At 56.0% G+C, this 15530-nt stretch overlaps 1 protein-coding gene across 3 annotated transcripts in view; it reads right to left on the reverse strand.

The window, feature by feature from the left end:
• LOC140454604 (zinc finger FYVE domain-containing protein 1) overlaps positions 1 to 14631 on the reverse strand; it is a 33819-nt gene extending 19188 nt beyond the window's left edge. For all 3 annotated transcript variants that reach the window (XM_072549480.1, XM_072549479.1, XM_072549478.1), the window contains exons 1-3: positions 14474 to 14631; positions 2281 to 2785; positions 846 to 1063 (exon numbers count right to left, since the gene is read on the reverse strand). In XM_072549480.1, the coding sequence (XP_072405581.1) occupies positions 846 to 1063; positions 2281 to 2785; positions 14474 to 14554 (804 nt within the window). In that variant the 5' untranslated portion in view covers positions 14555 to 14631. The remainder of the gene's footprint in view (positions 1 to 845; positions 1064 to 2280; positions 2786 to 14473) is intronic.
• Between the last annotated feature and the right edge of the window lie 899 nt (positions 14632 to 15530).

Raw genomic sequence — 15530 nt, forward strand, 5'->3', positions numbered from 1 at the left:
GAGTTCCTTGCTCAGCCACTTCAGAGTCAACCACAACTGGGGGTGGAGCCACGTGGCTGAGCCAGACCAGGTAAGGACGGCCAAATTCCTTCCCTAAAGGAACATTAGTGAACCTGAAGGGTGTTTTTACAACAATGATGGTTATCATGGGCACAGTCACCGAAACTAGCTTTCAATTCCAGATTTCACTCAGGCCCCAACCCCCCCACCCTCTCAGGAGCCAGTTTGGTTGCTAGGGATCCCCCGGGAATGAGAGTTCTGGAATGTTCTCTTGCGTGGCTTCGGCTTGTGGGTTAGGGATATGCATTTGAGGGTCATCCTGTAGACCTTGCTGACAATCAGAGACTCCACAGCCTGGCAAGGATTGATGAGCATCGCCAGCCATTGCCTATGAGTTAGGTAAAAACAAGGACTGCAGATGCTGGAAATCAGACTCTAGATCAGAGTGGTGCTGGAAAAGCACAGCAGGTCAGGCAGCAGCCGAGGAGCAGGAGAATTGAAGTTTCGGGCAAAAGCCCTTCATCAGGAATAGAGGCAGAGAGCCTGCAGGGTGGAGAGATGCCAACGAGTGCCAGTGGAAGTTACAATCTGCCAGTTCCCCCATCAAGGTAAAAACAATGACTGCAGATGCTGAAAACCAAATACTGGATTAGTGGTGCTGGAAGAGCACAGCAGTTCAGGCAGCATCCAACGAGCAGCGAAATCGACGTTTCGGGCAAAAGCCCTGATGAAGGGCTTTTGCCCGAAACGTCGATTTCGCTGCTCGTTGGATGCTGCCTGAACTGCTGTGCTCTTCCAGCACCACTAATCCAGTTCCCCCATCAGTCCGTTCACCCCAGCGTTACCTTTAACACATTGTAGACAATGGCGGGTGATCTCCGACAGCGGGTCAAGGTGCTGTTTGCTCTCTGACGCACCGCCTCCAGGAACCCAGAGAAGTCGGTGGGGGGGCTCGTTGTCTGTGTGCCAACATACTCGACGGAGTTGAAAGTGTCCGTGCTCAAACCGAGCAGGTGGAACCTCTTCTGCAGCAGCTGCTCTGCACTCCCTGGAGTCTGGGAGTCTAGGAAGTCAACACAGCAACCTGCGTCAAAAAGCAACCTGCAGCTTTTTTTCAATCAAGAAATAACATCCACTCGTGAGACACGGGCAAGACCATGATTGATCGCCCATCCCTGAAGAAAATGATGGCGAACTGCTTTCTCAACAAGTCAGTGACTGGCTATGGGGAGATACTGAAAATACCAGTGGATTATTGGGGGACACCGGTTCAACAGCATCTAATGGAATTTAAACACAGTTAATAAATCCAGAATGGAAAGCTAGTCTCAGTGAACAGAATTTAGTTTTACTTCTGTTCCCAGGATGTGGGGGTCACTAGAAAGGTCAACACTTATTGCCCATCCCATGCAGCTAAGAGTCAACCACATGGTGGTTGTAGGACTGGAGTCAGATGTAGGCCAGACTGGGTAAGATTTTTTTTCCCCTAAAGGGGATCCATTTTACATCAATTGACAATTGTTTCAATAGACTCATTCGCATTCAGATTTCACCAGCTGCCCTGGCAGGATTCGGGTCTCTGGAAAAATATCTGGGTCTCTGAATTAATATTCGAGCAACAATGCCACCAGGCTGTCGCCTCCACTTCAGTGGGACCCTGAAGCTCCCTCTGCATTACCCCAGGGATTGGTCTTCAGTCCCCAACATCTCACCAGCAACTTTACTATGGGAGAGCAATTCTCACGTTAACTACAAAGTGAGAGTTAGCATCAAACTGAAGATAAACAGGCACTATTGGATTGAGTGAAGTGGGTGTGGAGGGGGGAGTGGGGGTCATCGAGGTTGGATTGACGTGGTGGGGGGGATGGGAAGTGCAGGCTATGAGCATGTTAAGGATGGAACAGACTTAATGTTAACAACACCCAACCCCATCCCCACTGCCAGCGAATTGACCAGCTGGGGTCAGTGGCCATGTTCTCACAGGTCAATGGCTAAGCCTCTGACCGCACACCCCACCCAGCCCAGCTCTCACTTTTCCAACAAGCCCCCATCTCAGGCGATGACCCCTCTCTCTCTCTCTCCTCAGGCAATGTCCCCCTATCGCCTCAACCCATCACCCCCACTCCCTGCAGACAATGCCCTTCCTGAGCCAACAGCCCTCTAAGACAATGCCTACTCCCCCTCCTCCATCAGATATTGACCACCTTTCCCCCCCCCCCCACTCAGGCAGAACCCTCACCGCGCCCCTCCCTCCACCTACGCCCCAGACCCCTCACTCACCGCCACCCAGCAGCTTGGTGTTGGAGGTCTCCTGGAAGACGATGAGGGCGGGTCCGAGACTGGACATCGGCAGTCCGAGCCCGAGACGCTGGCTTGCGGCCTGCAGCTCGCGGCTGAAGTGGCGGAGGTAGGCCCGGGAGGCGTTGCCCAGGAAACGGAAGAGGTCGTTGTGCAGCCGCTCAGCCCGCGTCCTGTACACTACCAGGTCAGAGACGGCCAGCACCTTCAGCAGCAGCCGCCTCCGGCGGTCCTGTTTACTGGTGGCTCCCAGCAGGCCCTCAGTGTCCAGCAGGACCAGGCCCAACGATGGCTCATAGGCCGCCCACACGCCCACCGTGCACGAGTCCTGGGTGTCCGAGGTGCGGAACACCTCCCGGCCGCCGAAGAAGGCGGCGTTCAAGGTGTGAGACTTCCCGTCCCCCGTATTGCCGAAGATGGAGAGGACCTTGATGGCTTGGTCTCCCGGCACTCCCAGTTTCTTCACAAAACTCTGCTCATCCGGCACCTGTTAAATAATTCCGCAATGACATCCCGTCAGACGCAACATCACTCAAGATGGATGGCATGGACGGGTTGGGCCGAAGAGTCTGTTTCCATGCTCAATGACACCAACCAAGACAAAGCAATTTGCTTGATAGACATCACATTCACCAACATTTATGGGTGGCACAGTGGTTAGCACTGCTGCCTCAGAGTGCCAGGGACCTGGGTTCAATTCCAGCCTTGGGTGACTCCTGTGTGGAGTTTGAGACATTCTCCCCGTGTCTGTGTAGGTTTCCTTCGGGTGCTCCGGTTTCCTCCCGCAGTCCAAAGATTGCAGGTTATGGTGGCCATGCTAAATTGCCCATAGTGTTAGGTGCATTAGTCAGGGGTAAATGTCGGGGAATGGGTCTGGATGGGTTACTCTTCGGAGGGTTGGACTTGTTGGGCCAAAGGGCCTGTTTCCAAACTGTAGGGAATCGAATCTAACCTAAAACATTCACTCCCTCCATCACTGACGCTCAGCAATGTGTACCATCTACACGATGCCCAGCAGAAATTCACCAAAGATCCCTCAACAGCACCTTCCAAACTTTCCATCTAGAAGGACAATGGCAGCAGACACATGGGAACATCACCCCCTGCAAGTTCCCCTCCGAGCCACTCACTATCCCGACTGTGGAAATATATTGCTGTTCCTTCAGTGTCGCTGGGTCAGAATCCTAGAATTCCCTCCCTCAGGGCATTGTGGGTTTGCACGGACTGCACATGGACTGCAGTGGTTCAAGAAGGCAGCTCACCCCCACCTTCTCAAGGGGCAACTAGGGACGGGCAATAAATGCTGGGCCCAGCTATTGATGCACATGCCCCACGAATTAATAATGATAAAATCACAGCAGACCATCCCCACCATAGTGACGAGGAACATTCATCAGAAACACTCTTAGACTCCCTACAGTGTGGGGACAGACCCTTCGGCCCTACAAGTCCACAGTGACCCTCCGAAGAGTAACCCATCCAGACCCATTCCCCTACAGTTACCCCTGACTAATGCACCTAACACTATGGGCAATTTAGCATGGCCACCATAACCTGCAATCTTTGGACTGTGGGAGGAAACCGGAGCACCCGAAGGAAACCCACACAGACACTGGGAGAATGTCTCAAACCCATTCCCCCCATGACACTACCTTTACCCCTGACTAAAGCACCTAATCTACACATGCCTGAATATCACAGACAGTTTAGAATGGTCTATTCTCCTAACCTGCGTGTTTGGATTGTGGGAGGAAACCCACACAGACACGGGGAGAATGTGCAAACTCCACACACACACAACAGTCACCTGAGGCTGGAATCGAACTCGGGTCCCTGACGCTGGGAGGCAGCGGTGCTAACCACTGAGCCACTGTGCTGCCCTCATTCTGTCCTCCCCTGTGGACCTATACAATCCCAGGACATACCCCCAAAGGCGAATTTCTCCTTGATTTTCTGAATCATGTTGGTTTAAAGACTAAACATGGTTCAGGACAATGAAATCACAAAAACATTAACATCTACAGATTACGGGCAAGTGGGCTGTTGGCCTTTAGTTCAAAGTGAATGGAGTAGAAAAGTCGTGATGTTTTGTTAAAACTGCTTCAGTCCTGATGAAGGGCTCTTGCCCGAAATGCCGAATCTCCTGCTCCTCGGATGCTGCCTGACCTGCTGTGCTTTTCCAGCACCACTCTAATCTAGACTCTGATTTCCAGCATCTGCAGTCCTCACTTTTGCCTATGCAAGGCAGTAGTCAGACCACAGCTGGAAATACTGTGAACAATTGTGGGGTCCTTATCTAAGGGAAGATACACTGACATTGGAGACAGTACACAGAAGGTGCACTGAGCTGATACCGGTATGCAGGGAGTGTCTGATGAGAAAAGGATGAGTAGTTTGGACCTGTTCTCATTGGAGAGAATGAGAAGCAATCTTATTGAATCTTACAAGACGGGGGAAATGTGGAGAGATTGTTTCCCCGTGTGGGAGAGTCTAGGGTCAGAGGGAATCATCTCAGAATAAGGGGTTAAACATTTAGGATAGAGCGCAGGAGCAATTTCTTCTCTCAGGGGGTAATGGATGTGCAAAATTCTTCCCAGTAGGGGCTGTTGAGGCTGGATCAATATGTATACTCGAGGCTGAGACAGAGAGATTTTTAAACCAGGAAGGGAGTCATGGGTTTGTAGGGAAAAGGCAGGAAAGCGGAGTTGAGGATTATCAGGTCAACCGTGATCTCGCTGAATGGCAGAACCAGATCGATGGGCTGAATGGCCTACTGGATCAACATGACATTACTGATCCTGATGTGGTGCAAATTGGCTGCTGCATATCACACACACTGCCCTTTAAGAAGTTACTGAAACAGATTTGAAGTCTGGAATGTTTTCAAACACAAGTCCAGCTCGATCACAGTTATCTGGTATGACGGCCAAGTGAGAGACCAATGTAGTGTTTCCAGATGGAGGGTTCCCCACTCAAAAAAGCTATGTCAGCAGTTCAGAAACGAGACTGTAATCAGGGACTATGTGGTCAGCAGAGTTAATCAATGAGGATGATTAAACAAAAACACAGTGTGTGTGAGAGAGAGAGCGAGACAGAGAGCGACAGAGCATTCCTGCTGGTCTTGGGGAAGTGGAAGAGCAGTGTTTAAAAATGAAGAAGGGTGATACCAGACTTGAGGCTCTGCTTCTTTCTCTCCACACGTGCTGCCAGACCTGCTGAATTTCTCCAGCAATTTCTGTTTTTATTATATCCAAAAAAACAAAAGAGCCAGATCTTTCAGGAGTAAAATTAGAAAATACTTTAACTTAGAGAGTGGGAGAGGTTTGAAACTCTCCTCAGTAAATAACAAATCAACTTTCAATCGATCGTTCATTTTAAACCTGAGATCGATAGATTTTTGATAACCAAAAGGTATTTAGGGATAGGAGGTAAAAAATGGTAGGGATGGAGGTAGGTCACAGATCAGTCATTAGTGAAGAGCTTAGAGAGGCTGAATGGCCTCCTCCTGTTCTTATGTCCTTTAGATTTCCTACAGTGTGGAAACAGGCCCTTTGGCCCAACAGGTCCATACCGACCCTCCAAAGAGTAACCCACTCAGACCTCTTTACCCCTGACTAATGCACCTAACACTGCGGGCAATTTAGCATGGCCAATTCACCCTGACCTGCATATCTTTGGACTGTGGGAGGAAACCGGAGCACCCAGAGGAAACCCATGCAGACACAGGGAGAATGTGCAAACTCCACACAGACAGTGGCCAGAGGGTGGAATCGTTGTCTTAATGCCCTGGACCTCACACAATCTGACAGAGAGTTGGGGTTGGCTTTCTTTGGTTGGGGGTTGGGGGTTGGTGGTTATCTGTTTGGGAGATACTGTCTGAGGATCTCTGGTGAATTTTGGCAGTCTGTCTTGTAGATGGTACACATTGCTGCTGAATGGAGGGAGGGGATGTTTGTCAATGTGGTTTCTGTCAAACAAACAGCTTTGTTTAAACTGAAGAACTTTCTTTTGAAATACACTCACTTCCAGAAGCCTTTTTTTTAAAAAAAAAGCAGGTAAGGTGTCAAAAAGTAACATCATAGAATCATAGAGATGTACAGCATGGAAACAGACCCTTTGGTCCAACCTATCTATGCCAACCAGATTTCCCAACCCAATCTAGTCCCACCTGCCAGCACCTGGCCCATATTCCTCCAAACCCTTCCTATTCATATACCCATCCAGATGCCTCTTAAATGTTGCAATTGTACCAGCCTGCACCACTTCCTCTGGCAGCTCATTCCATACCCGTACCACCCTCTGTGTGAAAACGTTTCCTCTTAGGTCTCTTTTATATCTTTCCCCTCTCACCCTAAGCCTATGCCCTCTAGTTCTGGACTCCCCCACCCCAGGGAAAAGACTTTGTCTATTTATCCTATCCATGCCCCTCATGATTTTGTAAACCTCTATAAGGTCACCCCTCAGCCTCCGATGCTCCAGGGAAAACAGCCCCAGTCCCTATAGCTCAAATCCTCCAACCCTGGCAACATCCTTGTAAATCTTTTCTGAAAGCTTTCAAGTTTCACAACATCCTTCCGATAGGAAGGAGACCAGAATTGCACGCAATACTCCAACAGTGGCTTAACCAATGTCCTGTACATCTACAACATCTTCCAACTCCCATACTCAACGCTCTGACCAATAAAGGAAAGCATACCAAAGGCCTTCTTCACTATCCTATTGGGGTGGCATGATGGATCAGTAGTTCACACTGCTGCCTCACAGCACCAGAGATCTGGGTTCGATTCCAACCTCAGGCGACTGTCTGTGTGGAGTTTGCACATTCTCCCAGTGTCTGTGTGGGTTTGCTCCGGTTTCCTCCCACAGTCCAAAGATATGCAGGTCAGGGTGGATTGGCAATGGGAAATTGCCCATGGTGTTAGGTGCATTAGTCAGGGGTAAATGTAGGGGAATGGGTCTGGGTGGGTTACTCTTCGGAGGGTTCATCTGGACTCGTTGGTCTAAATGGCCTATTTCCATACTGTAGGGAATCTAATCTAATCCGTCTACCTGCAACTCCACTTTCAAGATTTGGCTATTAACTCAGAAGCGAGCTGAAAATGTGTTGCTGGAAAAGCACAGCAGATCAGGCAGCATCCAAGGAACAGGAGAATCGATGTTTCGGGCATAAGCCCTTCTTCAACTCAGAAGTCCAGGCTAATGGTCAGGGGTGGGGGGGGAGAAACACCAAAAAAAAACCCTGGAGATCACTGTGGGTCAGGCAGCATTCTTGGAGAGAAGGCAAGCTAACATTTCGAGTCTACATGATTCTTCATCAGAGCTCTCTGTGGATGCTGCCTGACCTGCAGTAACGTGCTCCAAATGGTCTGGGGAAATGGGTTCAAATTCCACCAGGGCAGCTTCTTAAATCATAAACTGAATAAATCTGAAATTCAAAACATATCTCATCAACTGCCATAAAAACTCATCGAGTTCACTAACGCCCTTTCGCGAGGGATATCTGCTGTTTTTAACTGGTCTGGGCCTACATGTGACTCCAGACCCACAGCAATGGAGTTGACTCTTAACTGCCCTCAGGACAATTAGGGATAGGCAATAAAGTCTGGCCCAGCCAGCAATATCCTCATCCCAGGAAAAGATTTAGAATAAAAATAAAATCAGACCTCAAATGTCTTTCCTTTGGCCGATGTCCACCATGAGAGAAAGAAAGCGCAGACTCTTGAAACAGATCCTGCAGCTGTTCCTATTCAGTCCACATGCTACAGCAGCCCCACAATATCATCGTGTTTCCTGTCTGAGGGAAATTGTCCCAGAGTGTGGGAAGCCCTGGCAGAGGTGGTATTGTGGCTCAGTTGTTAGCACTGCTGCCTCACAGCACCAGGGTGCTAAGTTCGATTCCGATCTCAGGCGACTGTCTGTGTGGAGTTTGCACATTCTCCCGGTGTCTGCGTGGGTTTGCTCCGGTTTCCTCCCACAGTCCAAAGATGTGCAGGTTAGGTGCACTGACTGTGGTAAATTGCCCATAGTGTTAGGTGCATTAGTCAGAGGGAGAATGGGTCTGGGTGGATTACTCTTCGGAGGGTCGGTGTATTCTGGTTGGGCCGAAGGGCCTGTTTCCACACTGTAGGGAATCTAATCTAGTCAAGCTTCAAATCACAAGCATCAATATTTTCAAATTTGAGTCACTCCTCTGCAAGTCGACATTCGATTGTGTAATTTTTATACACAATCTACAAGAGTGCTGTGCTGGAGCCTCTGACGTTGAGCACAGTCCCAGCCTGCTTTGCTTGAACAGGCCCTGGAGCAGTTCCACCAGAGGCCCGCAAGGTGGGGATGTGCCAAGCACCTAGATGAAGAATGGCCAAGCTCCAACGCTCACCTGGACCAATTAGTGTCGGAGCCCAAGGATGTGCTGACAAGAGCAGGATTACTTACACAATAGGGCTGCACTCGCAGTGACTCACATCATGCCTGACTTCCCCCAACATATGCTGCCGACACGGGCGTGATTCCCATGTTGATGAGGATGTGTTACCGTGTCACTGGGCCTCCATGCTGCTGGTGAGGAAGGGTCACTTTTAATTCAGGAGCATATTAATTTCGGGAACTGAATCCTGCCACTCCCCCCTCCTCCCCCACGAGGGGCTGTGCCCAGTGCCAGAAATACATTGCAGCGTCCTGCACTCTGTTCGTCACTGTTGCTCTCAGAGCTCACTCTCACCTCGAGGGATAACTCAGGATCAGCAATAATGTGCCAAAACTGTCAGTGATGCCCACATCCCATGTGAAATAACTAAATAACGATGCATTATAACGATGCTCCGGGCTCAAAGGATGCAGAGGGGAGAAATGTTACATCTCACTTGTCGTTAGGAAAAACCCAGGAAGGCATGGTGGCTCAGTGGTTAGCACTGCTGCCTCACAGCGCCAGGGACCCAGGTTCGATTCCAGCCTCGGGTGACTGTCTGTGTGGAGTTTGCACATTCTCCCCGTGTCTGCGTGGGTTTCCCCCTCGGGGTGCTCCAGTTTCCTCCCACAGTCCAAAGACGTGCAGGTTAGGGTGGATTGACCGTGCTAAAATTCGCCCACACAAAGTCCAGGGATGAGTAGGTTTGGTGCATTAGCCATGGGAAATGCAGGGTTACGGGGATGGGGTGGGTCTGGGTCGGATACTTGTCAGAGGGTCAGTATGGGCTGAATGGCCTGCTTCCACACTGTAGAGATTCTATGAAACCCCTCCCCTGATGCATTCGTGCAGTGTCAGAGCTCTCAGACTTTAATTCCTTCCATCTTGGAGAGGCCTGCGAGCAATGGCAGTGGTTTCTTCACCCCCCAGTACTCCCCAGAATGGGAGGGGTGGGGGTGTTTATTTGTGATAATCCAGTCTACATCAAGTAGATCAAGGAGATCCTGATTGATGTGATAAAAGTTATTATCGAGAGGCAGCTACTGCTGCGCTGCAGGGAAATGTCAAGGGTAACCTGCAATTATATCCACAGGAGCTTAGCTTACTTTTCTGACACTCCAACTGTGGCTACAACGAATCACTTCAAATCATCGAGTTTTTACAGCATAGGAAGAGGCCCTTCGGCCCAAGTATCGTGACTCCATTTTCCAGCCCTTGCCTGTAGCCCTGTCTTGCCGTGGCATTTCCAACGCACATCGAAAGACGTCACAGATTCCTGCCTCACAGAAGGTGGTATCACTGGCTCGGCCAGCGTTTAGTGCCTGCCCCAAAAGGGAATAAGAGACAAACCCCATGGCTGTGGGTCTGGAGTCACGTGTAGGCCAGACCAGGTAAGGATGAGAGTTTCCTTCCCTGAAGGGCCAGATGAGTTTTTCCAACAATGGCCATCATTTGTGGGTGGCACGGTGGCACAGTGGTTAGCACTGCTGCCTCACAGCGCCAGAGACCTGGGTTCAATTCCCGCCTCAGGCAACTGACTGTGTGGAGTTTGCACATTCTCCCTGTGTCTGCGTGGGTTTCCTCCGGGTGCTCTGGTTTCCTCCCACAGTCCAAAGGTGAATTGGCCATGCTAGGTGTTAGGTAAGGGGTAGACTTGGCCATGCTAAATTGCCCGTAGTGTTAGGTAAGGGGTAGATGTAGGGGTATGGGTGGGTTACGCTTCGGCGGGGCGGTGTGGACTTGTTGGGCCGAAGGGCCTGTTTCCCTAATCTAATCTAATCTAATCTAGGCTCATCATTTCCAGATATTTGCTGGTAATTGCTGTGGTGGGATTTGAAGCCAGGTTCCCGGAACGCTACCCGGAGCTCTGGATTAACACTCCACTGGGGCTGTTGCCCCTACACCCTTTCAGGCAGCGACTTTCAGAGACCCATACACTTCTAGGTGAAAGCATGTTTCCTCACATCAGCCCCTGCCCCTTACTTTAAAAATGTTGACCCCTCTGCTGGCAGGGTGGGGGGGGGGGGGGGGGGAGTTTCTCTCCGTCTTCACCCCTCAGAACTTCGTACACTTTGGGACATCCTCAGAGGGTGCTACGTAAATGCAGTCTGTCGGGACGTTTGCAGTTATCCTGGATCACTTGAGGTGGGATGCTGTTTCTCCTCATCCTGATTTTAGGGAACTGCACACACTCCCTTTTACAAGTGACTCCCCAAAGCCCCCCCCCTCACTGTAAGGGCTCCAGAAGAATCAACCCCTCCCCCCGTCTCCACCGCCCACAACTCTTTGGAGTCAGTCTACATTCAGCACGTGATCTGAAGCCAGAACCTCTGACTCTGAGGTGGTAATGTTTTCCACTAGGCCACAGGCTGACATGTCAGTAATTAACTTGAGCATTTGCAGCAAAGCCCTTTCAGGTTTTGGGTTAGCCCAGTGGTTAACCTCCTACTTATCCCTGGTAACAGTGGGTCACCAGCTAGACCATCCTCACTAGAAACAAAGGTGGGGGGAGGGTGGAGAGGGACAAGACCCCTCATAAACATCTCCTTTAAACAGCTCTGTCCTTTCAAGAGAAGATAAAGCCTCTTGCGTTCATATAGCGCCAGTCACAGCCAATGTAACTTCAAAGTGTGCGGTTCCTGTTGGGACACAGCCAGCGACAATTTGCGTACAGAAACACAATTGGTCAGAACCAAGATGGTGGCTTGAGCCTTAAACAGCACAACTATAACTAATTTTGGAGAGCAGGGGGGCGGGGTGAAGGAGAGCAGGGGGGCGGGGGTGAAGGAGAGCAGGGGGGCGGGGGGGGCGGGGGGGGGGGGGGGGGGTGGAGGGGGGGGGGGCTGGGGGGGGGGGGGGGGGGGGAGGGGAGGGGCTGGGGGGGGGGCGGGGGGGGGGGGGGGGGTGAAGGAGAGCAGGGGGGCGGGGGGGGTGAAGGAGAGCAGGGGGGCGGGGGGGGGTGAAGGAGAGCAGGGGGGCGGGGGGGGTGAAGGAGAGCAGGGGGGCGGGGGGGGGTGAAGGAGAGCAGGGGGGCGGGGGGGGGGTGAAGGAGAGCAGGGGGGCGGGGGGGGTGAAGGAGAGCAGGGGGGCGGGGGGGGTGAAGAAGAGCAGGGGGGCGGGGGGGTGAAGAAGAGCAGGGGGGCGGGGGGGTGAAGAAGAGCAGGGGGGCGGGGGGGTGAAGAAGAGCAGGGAGGCGGGGGGGTGAAGAAGAGCAGGGAGGGTGAAGAAGAGCAGGGAGGCGGGGGGGGGTGAAGAAGAGCAGGGGGGCGGGGGGGTGAAGAAGAGCGGGGGGCGGGGGGGTGAAGAAGAGCAGGGGGGCGGGGGGGTGAAGAAGAGCAGGGGGGCGGGGGGGTGAAGAAGAGCAGGGGGGCGGGGGGGTGAAGAAGAGCAGGGAGGCGGGGGGGTGAAGAAGAGCAGGGAGGCGGGGGGGGTGAAGAAGAGCAGGGAGGCGGGGGGGGTGAAGAAGAGCAGGGAGGCGGGGGGTGAAGAAGAGCAGGGAGGCGGGGGGGTGAAGAAGAGCAGGGGGGGAGGAGAAGAGCAGGGGGTGAAGAGTAGGGGGGGTTGGGGGGGTGAAGAGTAGGGGGGGTTGGGGGGGTGAAGAGTAGGGGGGGTTGGGGGGGGGGTGAAGAGTAGGGGGGGTTGGGGGGGGTGAAGAGTAGGGGGGGTTGGGGGGGGTGAAGAGTAGGGGGGGGTTGGGGGGGGTGAAGAGTAGGGGGGGTTGGGGGGGGTGAAGAGTAGGGGGGGTTGGGGGGGGTGAAGAGTAGGGGGGGTTGGGGGGGGTGAAGAGTAGGGGGGGTTGGGGGGGGGTGAAGAGTAGGGGGGGTTGGGGGGGGTGAAGAGTAGGGGGGGTTGGGGGGGTGAAGAGTAGGGGGGGTTGGGGGGGTGAAGAGTAGGGGGGGTTGGGGGGGTGAAGAGTAGGGGGGGTTGGGGGGGTGAAGAGTAGGGGGGGTTGGGGGGGTGAAGAGTAGGGGGGGTTGGGGGGGGGGGGAAGAGTGGGGGGGGAAGAGTAGGGGGGGTTGGGGGGGGAAGAGTAGGGGGGGTTGGGGGGGGAAGAGCAGGGGGGGTTGGGGGGGGGAAGAGCAGGGGGGGGTTGGGGGGGGGGAAGAGCAGGGGGGGGTTGGGGGGGGGGAAGAGCAGGGGGGGGTGGGGGGGGGGAAGAGCAGGGGGGGGTTGGGGGGGGGGAAGAGCAGGGGGGGTTGGGGGGGGGGAAGAGCAGGGGGGGTTGGGGGGGGGGAAGAGCAGGGGGGGTTGGGGGGGGGGAAGAGCAGGGGGGGTTGGGGGGGGGGGAAGAGCAGGGGGGGTTGGGGGGGGAGAGAAGAGCAGGGGGGGTTGGGGGGGGAGAGAAGAGCAGGGGGGGTTGGGGGGGGAGAAGAGCAGGGGGGGTTGGGGGGGGAAGAGCAGGGGGGGTTGGGGGGGGAAGAGCAGGGGGGGTTGGGGGGGGAAGAGCAGGGGGGGTTGGGGGGGGAAGAGCAGGGGGGGTTGGGGGGGGAAGAGCAGGGGGGGTTGGGGGGGGAAGAGCAGGGGGGGTTGGGGGGGGGAAGAGCAGGGGGGGTTGGGGGGGGGGAAGAGCAGGGGGGGTTGGGGGGGGGGAAGAGCAGGGGGGGTTGGGGGGGGGAAGAGCAGGGGGGGTTGGGGGGGGAAGAGCAGGGGGGGTTGGGGGGGGGAAGAGCAGGGGGGGTTGGGGGGGAAGAGCAGGGGGGGAAGAGCAGGGGGGGAAGAGCAGGGGGGGAAGAGCAGGGGGGGAAGAGCAGGGGGGGTTGGGGGGGGGGAAGAGCAGGGGGGGTTGGGGGGGGGGAAGAGCAGGGGGGGTTGGGGGGGGAAGAGCAGGGGGGGTTGGGGGGGGGGGAAGAGCAGGGGGGGTTGGGGGGGGGAAGAGCAGGGGGGGTTGGGGGGGGAAGAGCAGGGGGGGTTGGGGGGGGGAAGAGCAGGGGGGGTTGGGGGGGGGAAGAGCAGGGGGGGTTGGGGGGGGGAAGAGCAGGGGGGGTTGGGGGGGGGAAGAGCAGGGGGGGTTGGGGGGGGGAAGAGCAGGGGGGGGTTGGGGGGGGGAAGAGCAGGGGGGGTTGGGGGGGGGAAGAGCAGGGGGGGTTGGGGGGGGGAAGAGCAGGGGGGGTTGGGGGGGGGAAGAGCAGGGGGGGTTGGGGGGGGGAAGAGCAGGGGGGTTGGGGGGGAAGAGCAGGGGGGGTTGGGGGGGGGGAAGAGCAGGGGGGGTTGGGGGGGGGGAAGAGCAGGGGGGGTTGGGGGGGGGGAAAGAGCAGGGGGGGTTGGGGGGGGGAAAGAGCAGGGGGGGTTGGGGGGGGGGAAAGAGCAGGGGGGGTTGGGGGGGGGGGAAGAGCAGGGGGGGTGGGGGGGGGGAAGAGCAGGGGGGGTTGGGGGGGGAAGAGCAGGGGGGGGGCGATTAGAAAAGGGTGAGAGATAAACTCGACAAACACAAAACCGAAAGTGAGAGAGAGCGGGGGAGGGAGGTGCATCAGGAAAGAGCGATTTAAACGGGAGGGTTGGGGCCTGGAGAGAACCGGGAGGGACGGGGTCGGAGTTTGAATTCTCCCTGATCCCCCACACCCGGCCCTGGATACATTTAGGAAACAGCCGGATGGTTACATTGTAGCCCCGGGACTGGCGCTGGTTACAGTCCACATTGTTACAATATTCCCAATCCAGGAGCCGCAATCCCTGCCCAGCTTCAGGTCATTGCAGGGAATTCGAACCAGATCAATCCCCCTCCCCCCCATCATCACAATCAAACACTATTCTCTCTCTCTCTGTTTTTACCTGTAATGTTTCATTCTCGTCCACCAGCAGAAAATTCGTGCTGCTCTCCCCAGTGTGAGAGTGAACCTTCAGTTCTCCCATCTCTCTGTTTCTGTTTCTGTTTCTCTGGGGAGGGGAGGGGAGGGGAGGGGAGGAATGGAAGGGGAGGGGAGGAGGAAGGGGAGGGGAGGGGAGAGGGGAGGGGAGGGGAGAGGGGAGGGGAGGGGAGAGGGGAGGGGAGGGGAGAGGGGAGAGGGGAGGGGAGGGGAGGGGAGGGGAGAGGAGAGGGGAGGGGGGGAGGGGAGGGGGAGAGGGGAGGGGGGGAGGGGAGGGGAGGGGGGGAGGGGGGGAGGGGAGGGGAGGGGAGGGGAGAGGGGAGGGGAGGGGAGAGGGGAGGGGAGGGGAGGGGAGAGGGGAGGGGAGGGGAGGGGAGAGGGGAGGGGAGGGGAGGGGAGAGGGGAGGGGAGGGGAGGGGGAAGGGGAGGGGAGGGGAAGGGGAGGGGAGGGGAGGGGGAAGGGGAGGGGAGGGGAGGGGGAAGGGGAGGGGAGGGGAGGGGGAAGGGAAGGGGAGGGGAGGGGAGGGGGAAGGGAAGGGGAGGGGAGGGGAGGAATGGAAGGGGAGGGGAGGAGGAAGGGGAGGGGAGAGGGGAGGAGGAAGGGGAGGGGAGAGGGGAGGGGAGGGGAGGGGAGAGGGGAGGGGAGAGGGGAGGGGAGGGGAGGGGAGAGGGGAGGGGGGAGGGGAGGGGAGGGGAGGGGGGAGGGGGGGAGGGGGAGGGGAGGGGAGGGGGGAGGGGAGGGGAGGGGAGGGGAGGGGAGGGGGGGAGGGGAGGGGGGAGGGGAGGGGAGGGAGGGGAGGGGGGAGGGGAGGGGGGAGGGGAGGGGAGGGGAGGGGGAGGGGAGGGAAGGGAAGGGGAGAGGGGAGGGGAGGGGAGGGGAGAGGGGAGGGGAGGGGAGAGGGAGGGGAGGGGAGGGGAGGGGAGAGGGGAGGGGAGGGGGAGGGGAGAGGGGAGGGGAGGGGAGGGGAGGGGAGGGGAGAGGGGAGGGGAGGGGAGAGGGGAGGGGAGGGGAGGGGAGGGGG

This window comes from Chiloscyllium punctatum, chromosome 29, assembly GCF_047496795.1.
Source record: "Chiloscyllium punctatum isolate Juve2018m chromosome 29, sChiPun1.3, whole genome shotgun sequence".
In the NCBI taxonomy this organism is placed as follows: domain Eukaryota; kingdom Metazoa; phylum Chordata; class Chondrichthyes; order Orectolobiformes; family Hemiscylliidae; genus Chiloscyllium; species Chiloscyllium punctatum.